At 41.1% G+C, this 16,909-nt stretch overlaps 1 protein-coding gene across 2 annotated transcripts in view; it reads right to left on the reverse strand.

Annotated features, from left to right (window-relative positions):
- Positions 1-14,450, reverse strand: part of DROSHA (drosha ribonuclease III) — a 129,576-nt gene extending 115,126 nt beyond the window's left edge. Inside the window, exons 1-5 of one of the 2 annotated variants that reach the window (XM_065874878.1) lie at positions 14,434-14,450; positions 12,646-13,479; positions 8,435-8,527; positions 2,698-2,808; positions 2,234-2,465 (exon numbers count right to left, since the gene is read on the reverse strand). In XM_065874878.1, the coding sequence (XP_065730950.1) occupies positions 2,234-2,465; positions 2,698-2,808; positions 8,435-8,527; positions 12,646-13,479; positions 14,434-14,450 (1,287 nt within the window). The remainder of the gene's footprint in view (positions 1-2,233; positions 2,466-2,697; positions 2,809-8,434; positions 8,528-12,645; positions 13,480-14,433) is intronic. The other variant, XM_065874879.1, reaches the window with a different exon arrangement.
- Between the last annotated feature and the right edge of the window lie 2,459 nt (positions 14,451-16,909).

Below are 16,909 nucleotides of genomic sequence, written 5' to 3' on the forward strand. Positions count from 1 at the left end.
CAATAATAATAATACCCATGGCAGCCATTCTGCCATTCCTCCTTGCTTACAGAACCATGATTCCCTTCAGATTTGGGGCAGAAAACTCATGATCTCAGAAGGCAGGCTGAGCCACAGTCCCCCTACCCCTAAAATGCCTCTGTCCTAATCCCTGGAAAACGAACACATTACCTTACATGGCAGAAAGGACTTTGCAGATGTGATTAAGGCTACAGAATTTGAGATGGGATAATGTGGGTGGGCCCAACCTAACATGAGCTTTTAAAAGCGAAGAATCTCTCCCAACAGGAGTCGGAGATGCAATGGAAAAAGAGGCAGGAGATATTCAAAGCACAAGAGGGACTCGACCCGCTGGCTGCTGGCTTTGAAGATGAAGGAAGGGGTCCACGGGCCAAGGAATGTACATGGCCTCTAGAAGCTGGAAACAGCCCTTACCTGCCAGCCAGCAAGGAAACAAGGACCTCCATCCTACAGCCACAAGGAACTGAACTCTGCCAACAATCTGAATGGGCAAGAAAACAGGCTCCCTCCAGAAAGGAATGAAACCCTGCTGGTACCTCAATTTAGCTAGTGAGACCCAAGTTTGACTTCTGACCTACAGAACTGTGAGGTAATAAATGTGGATTGTTTTAAGCCGTGAAGTCTGTGGAAATTGGTTACAGAAGAGATGGAAAACGAATCCATGGGGAGAACACACAATGCAGTTCTGGGCAAAGGGATGGAAGAAAAGATCCCCAGGCAACTGAGGCTCCACCCAACACTGCCCTCTGCATCTGTGTCTGGACAGAGGAGTGTAAGGACGTGATGCCTGGAGCTGCTGCAGGCATCCTGCAACCGTGGTGGACCCTCCAGAAGACAGCAATGCCAACCTAGGACCCTGCCATCGCTGATCCACTAAATGCACACTGGCCACCACCTCCCTCCAGACAGCTTGTTGAGAAAAATAAACCCAGCAAGTTTAAGTCACGATTAGTCAAGTATTCTTATCTACAGCAACATTCTGAAGTAATAGATTCCTTTTTTCCAGGGATGTTTTAAGGATTAAATGAGATAATCTGAGATTCACGGAGTAAAGTTTTGGCACCAAACAGTGCTCGGTATGTGAGCTTCTCCCTCCCTGTATCACGTGAACTATGACTTAAAACCCTGCTTTACTTTATCAAGTAAAATATCATGCCAACAGGAAAGATTTCTCAGACCCTTTTTTCAAAGGCAAGGGAGTCTCCTCTCTAGTTCCCCATAGATAAGGGCCCAGTCCAAGTCAAAGCTATGTTTACAAAATTCCAAACAACTGCTATGCTCTCTTATCTACCCCATGCACTAAACCTAACATCTCCAAGCTCTTCTGTCCTAAATCTGTAGATATCCACTCCTTCACTCATTCATTTAATCAATGAACATTACTGTATGTCCATCGCATGGCAAATACACCTACATTAATGGGATAGAGGCATGACACCTATTGGGAGAGAGAAAGAGAAAAAAGAAAGGAGAGTGACAGAAAATAAAATGGAGACGGAAGAAGGAAAAGAAGTGAGCATATGGAGGTCGTGGGGTCCCCACTTCAATGAGGTGCGGATGCCGAGCCCCAGGAGCCCCATCTCCCACAGCATGTGTGCTGAGTCTCTCGAGAGCCCACCAAAGGCAACGACACCTGCCACTCCACAAAACCAGCAATGTGCTCGGGAAACTTGCTATGGCTACCTTTGGTCAAGGATAGACTTGTAAGAGACAAACTCAATTCTCCCTTGCTTCTCATTTTGAGGGGAAAACACACACACACACACACACACACACACACACACACACACACACACACACGGCTATAGATCACAAAAGGCATAAAGCAGCTATGAGTGAGAGCTTACAAAACCACCAGTAGTAAGACTAGCAGTGTCATAAAAAATGCAGAATGCAGAGATCCTTTCATTAACCTGCTGCACTCTTGCATCTGTAAAGCAGCTTTGGTCTACAGCAGTGGTTCTCAACCGGAGGGGGCGGGGAGGGGTATTCTGTCACCCCCGGGGGACATGTGGCAACATCAGAGGACAGCTTTGGTTATCACAATGAGCAGAGGGTGCTACTGGCCTCCAGTGCATAGAGCCCAGAGATGCTGCTCAACATCTGACAATGCACAGGGCGGGCCCCGCCCCAAGGAATTATCCGGCCCAAGATGCCCACAGTACCGAGGCTGAGCAGCTCTGGTCCACAGCTTCTCCTACTTCAGACCTACCACCTGATCCATGGGGTCACTGGAGTAGTAGCTTTCTGAGTGGGTGCATCGGATCCACACAGGCTTAAGGAGCTCGTCGTCGTCCTCCTCATTTCTGTCGGGCAGCGACTCCTCCGGCTCTCTTTCTTTGACTGAGCTACCATTCTTCTCTTTGCCGGAGCTCTGGTTGTCACCCCATCTGTCTTTTTCTTCCTCCCAACGAGCTCTCTTCTTCTCCCTACTTGGGGAGCGACTTCAAAAGGGGACGAAGGAGGCTAATTATTAAAAATGTTCATCCATTGTAAAACTGTTCTATTTCACCTCTTTAGTTCATTTTTCACCTAAAAGAAAAATGTCATGGCAAACCACCATATTCATTTTTATTAAACCAGTGACCCCCTGACACCAGTCTGGTGACATCAGAATCACCTGAAGTTATTTGTTTAAAAATACAAATTCCCAGGCCCTACCCCAGATCTACTTACTGATTCAAAGTCTCCGGGGGTGGGGCCCAAGAATCTGTATTTTTAATAATCTCCCCAGATAATTCTGGTGTGCATCCAGCAGGTTCAGAAGCACCCGGCAAACCATAACTCCTGGAAGAGAAAGATATCTGGGAAATAGTTGGAAATCTCCACATATATAGACAATCTCAGCATTGAGCATACTAGTTTTGAATCCTCTACATCCTGCTTTGCCAAGAAAAAAGAAAAAAATCTTCACAAAACATGGTCTCAACTTGGCCATATAGTTAGCCTGAGGACCATAATCCAAGAGTGAACCAGTTATACTATCCCTAAGCATCTCTCTGGAAGTGCACACTTGGGTATTACTGCTTAATGAACCACCACTTTGCCTAATTCAAATCCCCACGAATACTAACTCAATTAAAAAGGAAAAAAGCAATTCTATCTCCTTGAATCTCTGGGGCATGAAATTTGCAAAGGCCCAGCCTATGGATGTGCTTGGAGGGAAAAACTTATAGGATAGATTTTAAATTAAGCCCAAGAAATTTAGGTGGAACCATAAAGGCCTTGAGAATCCAGCCAAGGAGAGTAACTGCTTTATTAGTGTTGCGCTGGCAGCCTGATAATAAGAGTCACTATTATCCAAGAAAGTTTACACCTGGGTCAAAGTCACAAATTAACTTTTTCCATCAACTCTACCATTCACTCCTGATTTTATGACAGGGTAAGTGTGAGTGTGTATACATCAGGGGGAAAAGGGTGAGTGATTAGAAGGGTTATATATATTACTTATTGATAAAACTTCCAAATATTACATGTACATCACTAGGTTTGTTACCAGAAAAAAAAATGTACTGTGAAGTAAAATGTATATATGTTCACTGTAGAAAACTAATAAAGCATTAAAAAAACAAGACAAAAGTCACCTGTAACACCACTCAGAGATAACCACTATATTTCACAAATGTGTTAAAAGATACAGATATGTAAACATACAAGTTTTAACAAAAAAGAAACTCTATAGCCTGCTCTCCGCAACTCGGTAGTAAATCAGGAACATCATTCTACTTCAATACATCTATATCTGAACCATTTTTAATAAGTTCATATTATTCTTTTATATGTATATACCATAATTTGACAAATCTGATCAGTCACTTAGGTTGTTACTATTTTTTTTTTTTTGCCACTGTAAACAATGCTACTGTAAACACACCTGGGTTCTCCGCAGACTTGTCAGATTATTTCACACACAGAGTGTGTACTTTTTTTAAGGCTTCTCTACAGATAGGCAGTACCAGTTTAGATTACCATCAAAACCATATGTGATTTCCCATTTCTACACATCTTGTCAACATGATTGTTTTTAATCTTTTCCATTCTTATGAAGAGTATCTCATTTAATTCGTCACTACTGAAATGACACGTTTCACATTCACTTCTTTTCTGAACATCTGAGTCAATATGCCATGCCAATATTTTTAAAACTAGGATTACAGTCTTTTTTGTTTATTGAAAGAGTTTTTTATTAAAATAATCACCTGTCTGCTGTCATATGTAATGTAACCTTTGTCAGTTTTTTGTTTTCCTTTATAATTCTGCTTATGGCTACATACAATTTTTATATGGCCAAATCTAGAGATTTTTTTGTTTGTTTCCAGTCTTAGTGTTACGCTAATAATCCTTTCCCATCCCAAGGTTAAATAAATATTTTATATTTTCTTCAGTTACTTTTAACATTAAATTTTTTTTACTGTATCTGTCCAAGACCTAAGGCAGAAACCTGAATTCAATTTTTTTCCATATGGCTTGCTAATTGTTCCCACGTCAGTTTCTCCTGATTTGAAAAAACAGCTTCATGATAGATGTAAAATTTTATATATACTTGAAAGTTGTTCAATATTTGTTTCATTCATCTATCTATATCCATACCAAATTGTGCATTATTATTTTTCTTCATTATACTCACTTCTATTCCAAAGAAGAATTTTAGATTACTAAAACTGGTACTTCAACTGAACTTACATTAAAATAGATTTTTTGGAAGGCAGCTATACTCACCACTATACCACCAATGCCGCTAAAAACTACAGCTGTTTTTGGAAGAAAACTGGTATTTTATAACCCTGTCTTCCACTTCCACTACAGGAATATGGCATGCCCTCCATTCATTTACATCAGCTTCTTTGTCATCTACTACACTTACAATGGGAAGTTTTCTTCCCACTGATCTATATATTTTTTAAGTTTAATAAGTTATTTAATTTTTATTAATTTAAATTTTCTGTAGTCAATCTACATTTTTTTCCCTGTTATATTTTCCAAGTAGGTATTACTAGTATTTAGGAAGGCTATTAATTATAGTATGTTTATTTTATAACTGTCAACTTCAGTGAGTTAATTCTCATGTTTCTTAGCTAATTCTCTTGAATTTTCCTGATAATATCATTAGCTAATAATGGCAAATCTTGGCTCCCAGTGGTGTGGTTTTGTTTGTTTGTTTGTTTATTCATTTGTGGTACTTCCTAAGAGCCTGACACTCTTGTAAGTACCCTGACACACTTAGTCCTTACAAGAACCCTGAGGCAGATATAAACATCCCCTAGAGAGGAAACAATTAGAAATTATATCACTCGCCCACTATCACACAGCTAATAAGTGGTAGTTAAATGCTAATATGGTTGTTTGACACAGACATTTTGACATGTACTAAAAATCCCACCAAATATTTATTATTATCATCAAGAAACACAGGCAGAAGACATTGTCACCCCATCCCCTTAGGCAGGTATCTTGAATAATGGATGGTCAGGGTTGTCTATTGTGAACAACAATTAGTATTCCTTTTTCTTTCTTTCTTTCTTTCTTTTTTTTTTAACACTTTGAGAGGGACATTTCAAAACAGGAACAAAACATCTTTTTTAGGTAGGTGTCTCAGGAATTTCAAATTTCAAAATCCAAACTCAAAATTGTTTTTTAACAAGATGCTATATTACAACTATGATAACTCTCCCTCCTTTACAGGATTTACATCTGTAATTTTTATTTTCTCATCTACTGCATTAGTTAGACTCACAGAATCCAAGTCTCTGCCTTCTCCACAAGCTACTGGGCATGGGGAAGAAACCAGCACACTGAAGAGATTTCTAGCACAGCACATTAAAAACCATCAACCTCAGACAGGTCCTCAGTGATTTCCACCAACACAGTATCTTGACTTGTTTCCTATCCTCATCCCCTCCTTCTTCTCCTCCTCCTCAGGCCCTTTTTCTCACTGAACAAACTCTTCCCAGCTGACCTCGTCTAATCCATGGCATTTAGTATTTCCAGCTAGGATCTCTTTTCTGAACCTTGCACCTCTGTGTCCAAATAACTACCACACAATTCCATCTGGTTGTCTCACAGATTCTCAAATCCCACTTGCCCCGAATTGAACTCTTCCTTTACCTGTTTCTGAGTGTTCCCAGCCCTCAAAGGAGAACACCAGACCTCGATGATGACTGCTGCCGCCTCTTCCTCACGATCAGTTATCAAGTCCTCCTGCCTCCCTCATCGATCTCTCAATTACCTCTAACTTTCCCCATCGCCACTGTCACTGTGCCGGTCTAGGCACAATCATTTCTTCTGTGGATTACTAACAAAAGCCTTCTAAACTCATTTCCCTACCTCCAGGCTTGATCCTCTGAGACCAATTCTCCACACTGCAACCTTCACACCTGCTCTCTCTCTTCCCCTACCATCTCCCTTCCCTCATGCATTCCTACTCATATACTGCCACCTTCACACCTGCTCTCTCTCTTCCCCTACCATCTCCCTTCCCTCATGCATTCCTACTCATACTCTAGGTATCAGTAAAATGTCAATTTCTCTGTGACTACCCTAAACTGAGTTATCGACTGCTGTGTTCCCAGAGCAACATGTAATTAATTGCTCTACCAAAAGCACTTCTCACAGTACTTAACTTTCTTATTCCTGAAAAGTGGGGACTCTTGTTAATGACTATATCACCGCACCAGTACAATACCTGGGACACACAAGGATGCAATGTTTTTTGTTCGCTTGTTGATTTAGCTATACATCAGGTGACAGTGGTAGGCAATTGGGCCCCCTTGTCTTTATTTAATGTACATCCTCAATGATTTACAGGACCCCTTTTAATGTGTATGGGAAGGTCTATAAGTTTTCAACATTGAATTTGGCTCTTCTGAGATAGTATCAATCATGTTCGTCACAAGATAATGTTCTCATCATGTTGAAGAAGTCTGCTTATACTCGAGGTTTACCAGTTTCTACTCATAAATGGATGTGACTTTATTTTAAATATCTAATAGGCAGATACTGAGATAACCCTACAGATTCTGACACAAAGGATTACAGTTACAAATCTCCTAATATTAACCTATCTTCCCATGCAATCTTGGAATAATCTCTCAATTATTTTAACACACAACTGAAAACCTGCTAATATACTAATCAGTATTTTCATATCCCTATTCATAAGAGATTGTTTTGTGGTTTCTTTTCATTGATTAGGTTTTGCCATTTGGATTCTCCTGGTATCACAGCACGCACTGAGCTTTCCTTCTCTTCATCAGTGTTCTAAAATAGTTTAAAACTTTTTTGAAAGTGGCACAAATTCACCTTCTTCAACTTTTTTCCATGGTTATCAGCCTATTAAAATTTTCTGCTTCTTGTGTAAGATTTGTAATTTTTGTTTTCATAGAAAACAACCCATCACATCCAAGTTTTTAAATCTCTCAAATAAAATATCTGTACTTATACCAACATACAATAATTTTTAAACCTCCTTCATTCCTGTAATAATACAGGAATGAAGGAGGTTTAAAGTATAATTTCTTATACTTAATGGAATGTATGTATTTCTTTTCTTGATTTGCCACTTTTTAAATTGTACGGCCTTTCAAAGAAATCTTGCATTTATTTACAAATATTATTATAGTACTTCAGTTCTATTTTCTATTTCATTAATTTCTTTTATCTTTAAATCCCTTTTTCCGCTTTTCTTATACTCTACCAATTTCTAGAGTCAAGTGATCAGATAATAATTAGATATATAGTTACCATTTATTTGGCACTACTGGGCCCAGTTCTAAGTGTTTTACGTGTATTATTATCTCAATGACCCCTCACCACTCAATAAGGCAAGTATACTGTCCTTATTTTAGACAAAGCCACTGAGGCTTAAAAAAAGTTAGATTACTCTGCTCAATAACAAAGTTGGGAAAACTAGTAATTGACCCCAAATCTGTCAGATCCTAGAGTACTGTTTTTAATTACCATTACATAAGACATGGATTTTACTTATCGATATAGAATTGGTTACATCCTGCAAGTTTTGATTTGCAGCAATCTCAATGTCATTTTTCCAAATAAGGTGTGACTGCAGTTTTGCTCTTTTTTTTGAAACAAGTAAATCTAAGAGCATAATTATGAATTTTCAAGGTTTTTCTTAAAAAACCTTGAATTATTAATGTATAGTTTTATAGCAACTGAGGTCAGAAAGTGGCCCATATAATTTCTAACTTTTGGAAATGTATCAAGATTTTCCTTGTTCATTCTCAATACATCTTGAAAGTAAAGGTTTTTAAGTAATTGGCTACTTTAACTTTTCACAGGGCTCTTTGGACAGACTCTCAGGCTATTCTTAAGACCTGGCTGATACTTTGCACAAGCACAAAATCTGAATTCCAGGAGATAATCCTATGACTTCTACCAGTGTCAACTCCTTGCTTACCTTCCAGATCTCTTATACTCTTTTTTGTAGGACCTTTCCAGAGACGGTGATCTTCGGCTGTCCCGGTGCCTGTGTCTCTCCCGTTCCCGCTCTCTTAAAGGAATTAATACACAGAGCTGTTTTCAACAGAAAGACTCAAAACACCATCTCTTTTCACTGAATTCACCTTCTGAATAAATGAACCTCACCTCACCTAAGAATTCTGCAGGCACTATTCACTATGGGAATTTTTATTCATCCTTCATTTATTAGAGGATAAAGGAGTGTTTCACGTTACAGAAGTTAACTAACTTGGACATTTCTTGGTGTTTTCTTAAAAAAAAAAAAGAAGTCATACTTAATACTGAGCAACAAAGGGAATTTTATCATAATCTTCTCTTGAGACCTTCTAACCAGCCAACCTTGATTATTTAACCTAAGAGAAAAACTTCAAAGGATTCAACTGTCCATTGATTTCTAGAACATTTTTAATTTCATCCATCAAATATATGCCAGTTAAAGCTTTTACAGTAAAGATCAGGACAAGGGTCTATAATGAAAGAGTTCTAAACTCTTATAGGTTATAGGCCTGAGGTATAGTTCTAGCCATCACTAATTGTCATGAGACTCTAAGTCACTTTACCTTTAAATGCTGTCTTCATCTGAAAAAAAACTCTAAATGGAGACACTGAGTTTACTCAGTGTAAAACTAGAATGTAGGATTTTGAACCTTCCAATGTGACACCAGAATTTAGTAATAATAATAGTAATAACTTCTGAGTCTATTTAATAAGTACAATGAGATCTGAAACAAAAATTGGAACTCCAGTGTGTTTATATCAGAAACAAATCTAAGGGAAATAACTACTAGGTCTTAGGATGGGGGAAAAAAATGCTATATTAGTCTGAGTCCAGCAAGAAGGCTACAAAAATGTCTGAACTCAAAAACATCTCCCTCTCCCTGCACCAGGCTTCCCTGGCAGTTCAGTGGTTAAGACTCCGTGCTTCCACTGCAGGGGGCACTGGTTCGATCCCTGGTCTGGGAACTAAGATCCTATATGCTTGCCATGTGGCATGGCCAAAAAAAAAAAAAAAAATCCCCCAACCTACAGCCAAACAGAAGAAATGTAAATTCACTGAAATCAAAATTTACAAAACTGATAGAGATCTTAGATATTAAAACAAAAATTGTTTTTTCACCTAAAAATCACCCCTCCTCAGGAAAGACTCTTTTGAATAATACTTTTAACATATACTTAAGCCTCAGGTACACACCAGCTGTGCAAAGTAAAGGAGCCAGTGCTTGGAATTCTACATTCTTTACCTGACTAAATTTACAGTTTACTTTTAGGCAGTAAATCCCAGCTAGTGAGCGGTACCACATGACAAAGATATAATGTAATTTGTGATGGCATGGCTGCTGAAAAAAATAATTGCCTCTATTTCCAAATAAAAACTGTATTTAGGGACTTCCTGGTGGTTGGGAATTCGCCTTTCAACGTGGGGGACACGGGTTCGATCCCTGGTTGGGGAGCTGGGGTCCCACATATGCCTTGGGGCCGAAAGGCCAAAACATAAAGCAGAAGCAATATTGTAACAAATTCAATGAAGACTCTAAAAATGGTCCACATCAAAAAAACCCAAAACAAAACAAACAAAAAAACCCTCAACTTAAAGGATATTCCTAAGTTTTGTTTGTTTCTTTAACATCTAGGGGATAGAATTTTGCATTCAAGAGTGGCATTTCTGATGATGATTACTACCTCTGAGTGGCTATGAACTGAAAAGACCAGTATGGACGTAAGTCACAGTAACACTGTATGATAAAGCCATTTAAAGCAAGAAAAACAATGCTTGGGTTATTTTTCCAAAAACTTTTCCCTGTTTGGAAGCATAGTATTAGATACATGATACTAGCTCTCTGATGACTACACGTTGTACTCAACAGGACAGCTATGCGGATTACTGTGCTATAACACTACTCATTTGTGGGAAGCCGCTGCACTGCACCTTACTGGTTGCATCTGCCGCTGCTTCTTTTCCCACTCCCCGGAGGAACCCTGATCTTTCACGATAGCAAATGCATACATCTACTTCTTCACAAACTTCCGCTAGAGATGGTTTGCCCTAAAAGGATCTTCTAATTATTATTCAACCAGATTTTGGAGCAGGAGAAAAAGAGGGAGAATGAAATTTGAAAAAGGACAGATTCACTTACCCCAAGAAGCAAGGGGAGAAGTAGCCAGAGGACAGACTAAAGAATTTGCATAAACTTAACACAACCTAATGCACAAACTTTTGGTTTTCTCCAATATACTTCTAGAAGTTATACTAGGACTTCAGGTACCCCATGTTTGTTTCACAGAAGCATTCCATATAAGACAGATGACTGACACGCTACTAAGACCCCAAAAGGAGCTGATTTTAATGTGGCTGTGACACTAAGGCAGCTCCTAGGCAAATATCCCAAATACAACATTATAAAACAACTCCAAAGTAAATGAAGGCCATTTACAAAGATGAGCTAACTGCCTAAGGTCCTTCATGGTAAAGGGGTTGCCTTTTAGAATAATGGAGATTAAGGGTAATTCTTTTGGCACTTGATTTCACTTACTGATAGACATCTTCAGTTTACAGGACATCTGTGTTTCTTCAAACAAACACATTAATTCCAAGCTTAAGCCTGGATGGAAGAATCCAGGATTTTACAGCAGAGCCCTAAAAACTACAGCACCCCCAAAACGGAAAACAAAATGCCACCTAGAATGCTGAAGTTTGCAGCAAAATGTTTCCCCAGAGACAGGTTTATTAATAATCACTTTGTCTGAAGAAAACTATTAACGAATTCTTTCTGATTTAGATTTTTACCATAAAACTGTAAAATAAACCATCACAGGCCTCTGCCAACTAGTCCATCACAGAATTAAGAACAAAATTGACCGGGAACAGTAAGTAAGTCGTGCTGAAAAGACTTTTAAAAGTCTACCAACTCTGTCAGCTTTGGCCCACCAGAATCAGTCACCTCTGAAGGAAACATGTTCCTTCCACCTTCCACTGGGCGTCAGGGAGAAGCAATAGAGCATTTTCCTTCCGAACCTTCCGAGTACTGGTCACTCTCTTCGGGACTGAGAATGACTGCTACCGTTTACTGGCAAAATGTTCAGTCAGAATCAAGCCCCCAGCCATGAAAACAACATGGGAACTGAGAAGCACACTGATTCCACAGAGGCCAAGACCAGCTCTCCACAAACCCAAGTAACGGAGTGACCGCTCTGGGGACCTCAAACTTTTCAGCACAGAAGTTCCACAAGACAATGAAGGTAAACACACCACAGCAGACACAAAGAGCAGCACTGTTACCAGCTTGACAACTGGAAAACCTCAAATCTTCATCAATATAAACAGTTCACTGAAGGTACAAATAAATATTAGTACAATCGATATCTGTGCATTTTTATTTTTCCATCTAAACCAATGGTTGTTAGATTTTTGATGTAATAGACTCACACCATCTCTTAAGAATCTGCTGTAAGCAACTGATTAACTTATAGAAAAACATACATACACAAAGAATTTGCATATAACTTCAGAGCACTTCTAGATGCCCATCTATGAGTGTCTGCTGGAAACCTTATTCTCTTGTATATGTAGATATTTGGTCTTTTGGAAAAAAAAAAAAGAAATGTAACCTGGAATGGAATAGTACGTTTTAAATGCAACTTTCTTTAGTATGAATATGTTTCAATGCAACAAAATCAAATTAAAAGCCATTTTGAAAACTGTAACTTTGATAATGTGTATTATTTGATTTTATAAAGGAACAGAGCAAGAAAGCAACAACATATGATAAACTTCCACTTATCCTAAACATCAGAAAGCAAGTTCTGCTGGTTAACTACTTCGATTCCTGACTGGTAACATACGCAGATCAACAATTCCAAAAGAACTCAAGTGCTGTAACCTGACATGGTGATCACACTGAACATAATTAAATACAACATCCACATAAACATCTACAAGATCTTTTATTGATCATCATTAAAATGTCAACTGTATTATGCAGAGTAACTGGCTTACATTCATTGAAATGAATCTATGTTGATAATTTTGGGAGGCTTTTCCTTTTATAAACCAAAATGCACAGCTGGACCTTTTCGGTTTGGTTGTTGACCAACAGAAATGGCCTGTGCCGGGGCCTCTGCACTTCATTAAACACCACACATGTGCTTTACCTGCTCCGCTCATAGCTCCTATGGCGGGACGGTGTCCTCCCCCGGTCGTAATCGGATCTGTAGCGGCTGTCCTGCCTTCTCCTGTCAGGACTTCGGCCTCGCTCCCGCCGATCCAAGGAACGATGCCTCTCGCCCCTCCCGTGACTGTGATCCCGGCGTCTGTGATCATCATAGTGCTTGAGCCTTTCTGGGGACCTCCTCTCACTGGGAGCCTTTGGGAGTGGGTATGGAGGGAGGTGCCTAAAATGAGGGCTACTGCTATTATTAGCACTGGGTGAGAAGGAACTGAGGTTGTTCTGGAAGCTATTAAAATTGGGAGGTGGGAAACTGTGGTGCGAGTATCCCGGAGGGTACTGGTAATTGACCTGCTGAGGCACTACGGGAGGAGGCGGGGGGTGGGGCATGGATGGAGGGGGCATCATGAAGGGGAAAGTGCCCTGTCCAGGAGGTGCTCCAGGGACTGGGGGGTTATTGGGACAGGGCATCGGAGGCGGCATGGGAGGAAAACAGGGAGGCACGGGAAAGGGGGGCCTCATCTGGTGGCTGGGGAAGGGGGGCCGGATCGGGCAGGGGGGAAGGGGGCCTTGTGCTGATGGAGGCATGGGTGGAGGGAAGGGCACGAAGTCTGGTCGCGGAGGCAGGAAATTGGGAGCTGGAGCGTTGGAGAACGTGGTGGAAGGGGCGCTCGGAGGTTCGTATTGGTATTGCACAGGAGGCTGCTGAGGGTGAAGCAGTCTCAGATTTTGGGGCCTGAAGGCTGGTGCTGAGGGTCTGGATCCATGTCCTCCTCGCCCTCGGGGACACCCTCGTCCTGGATGGAATGACATTCTATGACTTCGTTGGAGGAAAGAAAAAGATAAAAGAAAAACTCACTATATATACAGGGTTTTACAAACGCCTGACCATCCCTTAGGCCACTGCCATATCCCACCCATCTAATACTGAGTTCTCTGTAATAGCGGAACCTCCTCATGGCCAATAAACTCCTCTTCCCCAGTCTCAGCCACCCAACCCACTGCCATGGTCAGTCCCTGGTCCTTGTCACTCCCTAAAGCCACTCCACCTCCAGCATGACAAAGTCACATCCCAGTGTTCAACCATCTGCTATGACCTCACCATGTCATCCCGCCCACACACCCCACGTCTCTACATATGCACCAGCATCTTCCTGTCTACACTTTCCTCCCCACTCAGCACAGACTCGCAAATTCAACCTAATGCATCCTAAAAGGAATTCATGATCTTCCCCTTCGAGACACCACCACCTGCTCCTTTTTTAGTGTTTCCTGTCTCAATAGATGAGACCATTTACTGGTCCTCAAGTCATATACCAGGGGTTACCTGACAACTTCTCCCTTATCCCCTCTAGTTAAAATTTTATTTTCAAATGCCTATCATTTCTGCTTCATAAATACTTCTTGAGTGCATCCATTTCACACCATCGTCTCCTGCCTGGCTACTACAATAACACCCTTGCAGGCCTTTCTACAGCCACTGTCACCACCCCAAGGGTTTTGATAGGTCCCCTGCTCTCACACACTCTGTGCTGCTTCTTGGCAGGTCGTACAATGATTACAGGTCACCAACTCATTACCTCATCCCACCTTTAATGTCTGCCGGCACCTCAGAACTGCCAGGGCCATCAGGGCAGGCCGTGTACATGGCCCACGTGAACACACTCCCCCTCTCCTCACATATCTAAACCCTTCCCACCCTCAATGGCCCAGTGCCAGTGTTTGCTTCTCCCTGTTCTCCCAAAACGGCTGCCATTACTGTCATACCACTCACCAGGTACTGCCTTGCATGGTGACGTATTATCTGGGTATGTCACATCTTCCACAGAGAATATAAGCTCTAGAAGACAGAAAGAATAAATAGACATAAAAATGATTCCCAAACTGCTAATGCTAGAAAACATTTCTACAATTATCTTAACACTGATTTTCCATCTTCCAATGCAGTTCGCATACTAACAAAATTAAGAGCACGCTGAACTGAATTAAAGTTTACAGCTAACTTTTTAGATATCCTTAATACTTGTCTTGCTGACTCAAAATAATCAGTAGCTTAAAAGACTGGAAACTTAGGCATACTCTATCTCCAATTTGCTAAAAGACTGGAAGAAAAAAATCATTTCTGTTCTCCCACTCCACACTCCAGTTTACTTCACAAAGAGACCAGCATTCAAATTCAAACTTAACTATAATCTTGTCAACACAACAATTTCCCTTGATTCTCATTCTCAGCTCTTTCCACTGAAGAATGTTACAAACAGGAACGGCTTTCCAAATACTTAGGCTTCAGCAAAATGTTTAAAAAACCCAAATAAATATTAACTGCAAAAAGCTTTAATGTAGAAGCATCTTCCTTCTAACTAAAAGCTTTACCGATAGGCTTAAGGTAGATTTTCAAATGGCTATGAAAATAGGTTCAGATTATTTAGCTGTATCAATCACTGTGCTTAATAAAAAGCAGATACCAAATAATATCTGATTAATGATTATTATTCAGTTCAAGGCCCTCATGATAGACCTGGGACCTAAACAGCCCATCTTGCCACCACAGGCTACTCAGAGCCCACAGAATCGAGTTTAAACCACACTCTTGGCATTTAAGGCCCTCTGCAATCTGGTCCCAACTTCTTCCAGGCTAATTCTCCATTAACCTCCCCAAGAAGTGCCTATCACCCCAGATTTTCCCAGTTGCCTAACATACAAAGTACTGTCACCCCGCTTGTTCTTTGCTCCTGCCCTTCTAAAATCCCCTACCCTATGAATTTGCCCGTTGAATTTCTTCTACCCACCAACCAAGCCAAATGCCAACTCTTCTGTGCTGCCTTTCCTGGTTCCCTTCAGGAAGTAATCCCATTCCCTCTACACGTCCGTTGCTCTTAGTCTGTACTTAATTCTTTTATAGCACTTACCAGAGACTGCCTCATATTACAGTCACGTGTGCGCATGTCTAACTCCTCCACTAGATTATGAGCTCCTTGATGAAACGGGTTGATTCACAAACATTTCTGTATCCTTCACAGCCCCTGGCAGAGCGTCCTGCACACAGTAGGTGATCAATAAATGTTTACTGTCTCACTAGTGATATACGTTTCTGTGTTGCTACTGTACATTTCCCTACTGCATATATTCACAACAGATAGGCATTACCAAAACCAGACAAAAAGCAGGTCTTTTCACTGATTCATGCAACATTTAAGGGGCCTATACATGTGGGGCACTGTCACAGGTCCTAAGCACTCAAAGATGAGTAAGACACAGAGCCCACAGGACTCGTGAAGCCCAGAATCCACATACAAATACAATTTTAAAAAATAATATAATGCTATAAACACAAGAAAAGAGGTATGCATAGGGTCCTGGGGAACACAAAGGAATGTACTGAATCTAGAGGTGGGCAACAGTCAGGATTACCAACACTCCTGTACTGTGTGTTCAGACTGCTGTTGAAGACTCACCATTAGATCCTCATGTATGTTTCTAGAGACAGAATATCTGAAAACACTGATTATGAAAGTGATCTATTAAAGGCATAGTCAGGCTGTGTTAGGGTGCGACAAAAAAGTCAAGGAACTCACTGCAAGTGGAAAAGTAATTATTTTCTGCGTATGCCTACTCCTAAGTTGCTGTTTGGAAGCAGGGAAACTGAGGGAGCTGTTTTGCATAGTTAACACGTCCAGGAACATCAGTCTATGTAGAAAAAGTTGCAAAGTGTGACTAAATTTCTATTAACACTCTTTCTCCCAGCTGAATCCCCAGGCCGGTCATCGTCGGCTGGCTGATCCGAAATTACGGGTCTCGCTGTTCACATCTCCCGCCAGATCGCGCGCCCCACGAGGTAAGCTTACGGTCTCACTCCCCTCCGAGATCCGGGCGGCCCCAGGGCTGGACCACCGCACGCGCTCCACAATGAAAGAAATGATCTCATTTTTCACTTCTATTTATTCGCAGGATCCGGGCCTAAAGTCGCTTTTTCGCCCTTCGCTGCAGATCTGAAGAGGGGCTGCCCGATCCTAATTCCCAGGCGCCCCTCACCCCAGCCCCAGACTCCAGCCCCGTTGAAATCAGGACACTTGGAAACACTCCCTCTTCCAACACCCGCAAGCTGCCCCTTTTACCTACAAAAGGCTCTCAGGCCGCGAGGTCGCCGTTAGAGTAAAGCCAGACTCACATTGCAGCCGCCAGGATCTTAGCTCCGCCAGCGCCTCCGGAACAGGAAACCGAGAGAATTAAAAAACAAACCTGCGAAAGCC

Source organism: Phocoena phocoena, chromosome 3 (assembly GCF_963924675.1).
Source record: "Phocoena phocoena chromosome 3, mPhoPho1.1, whole genome shotgun sequence".
Lineage (NCBI taxonomy): Eukaryota > Metazoa > Chordata > Mammalia > Artiodactyla > Phocoenidae > Phocoena > Phocoena phocoena.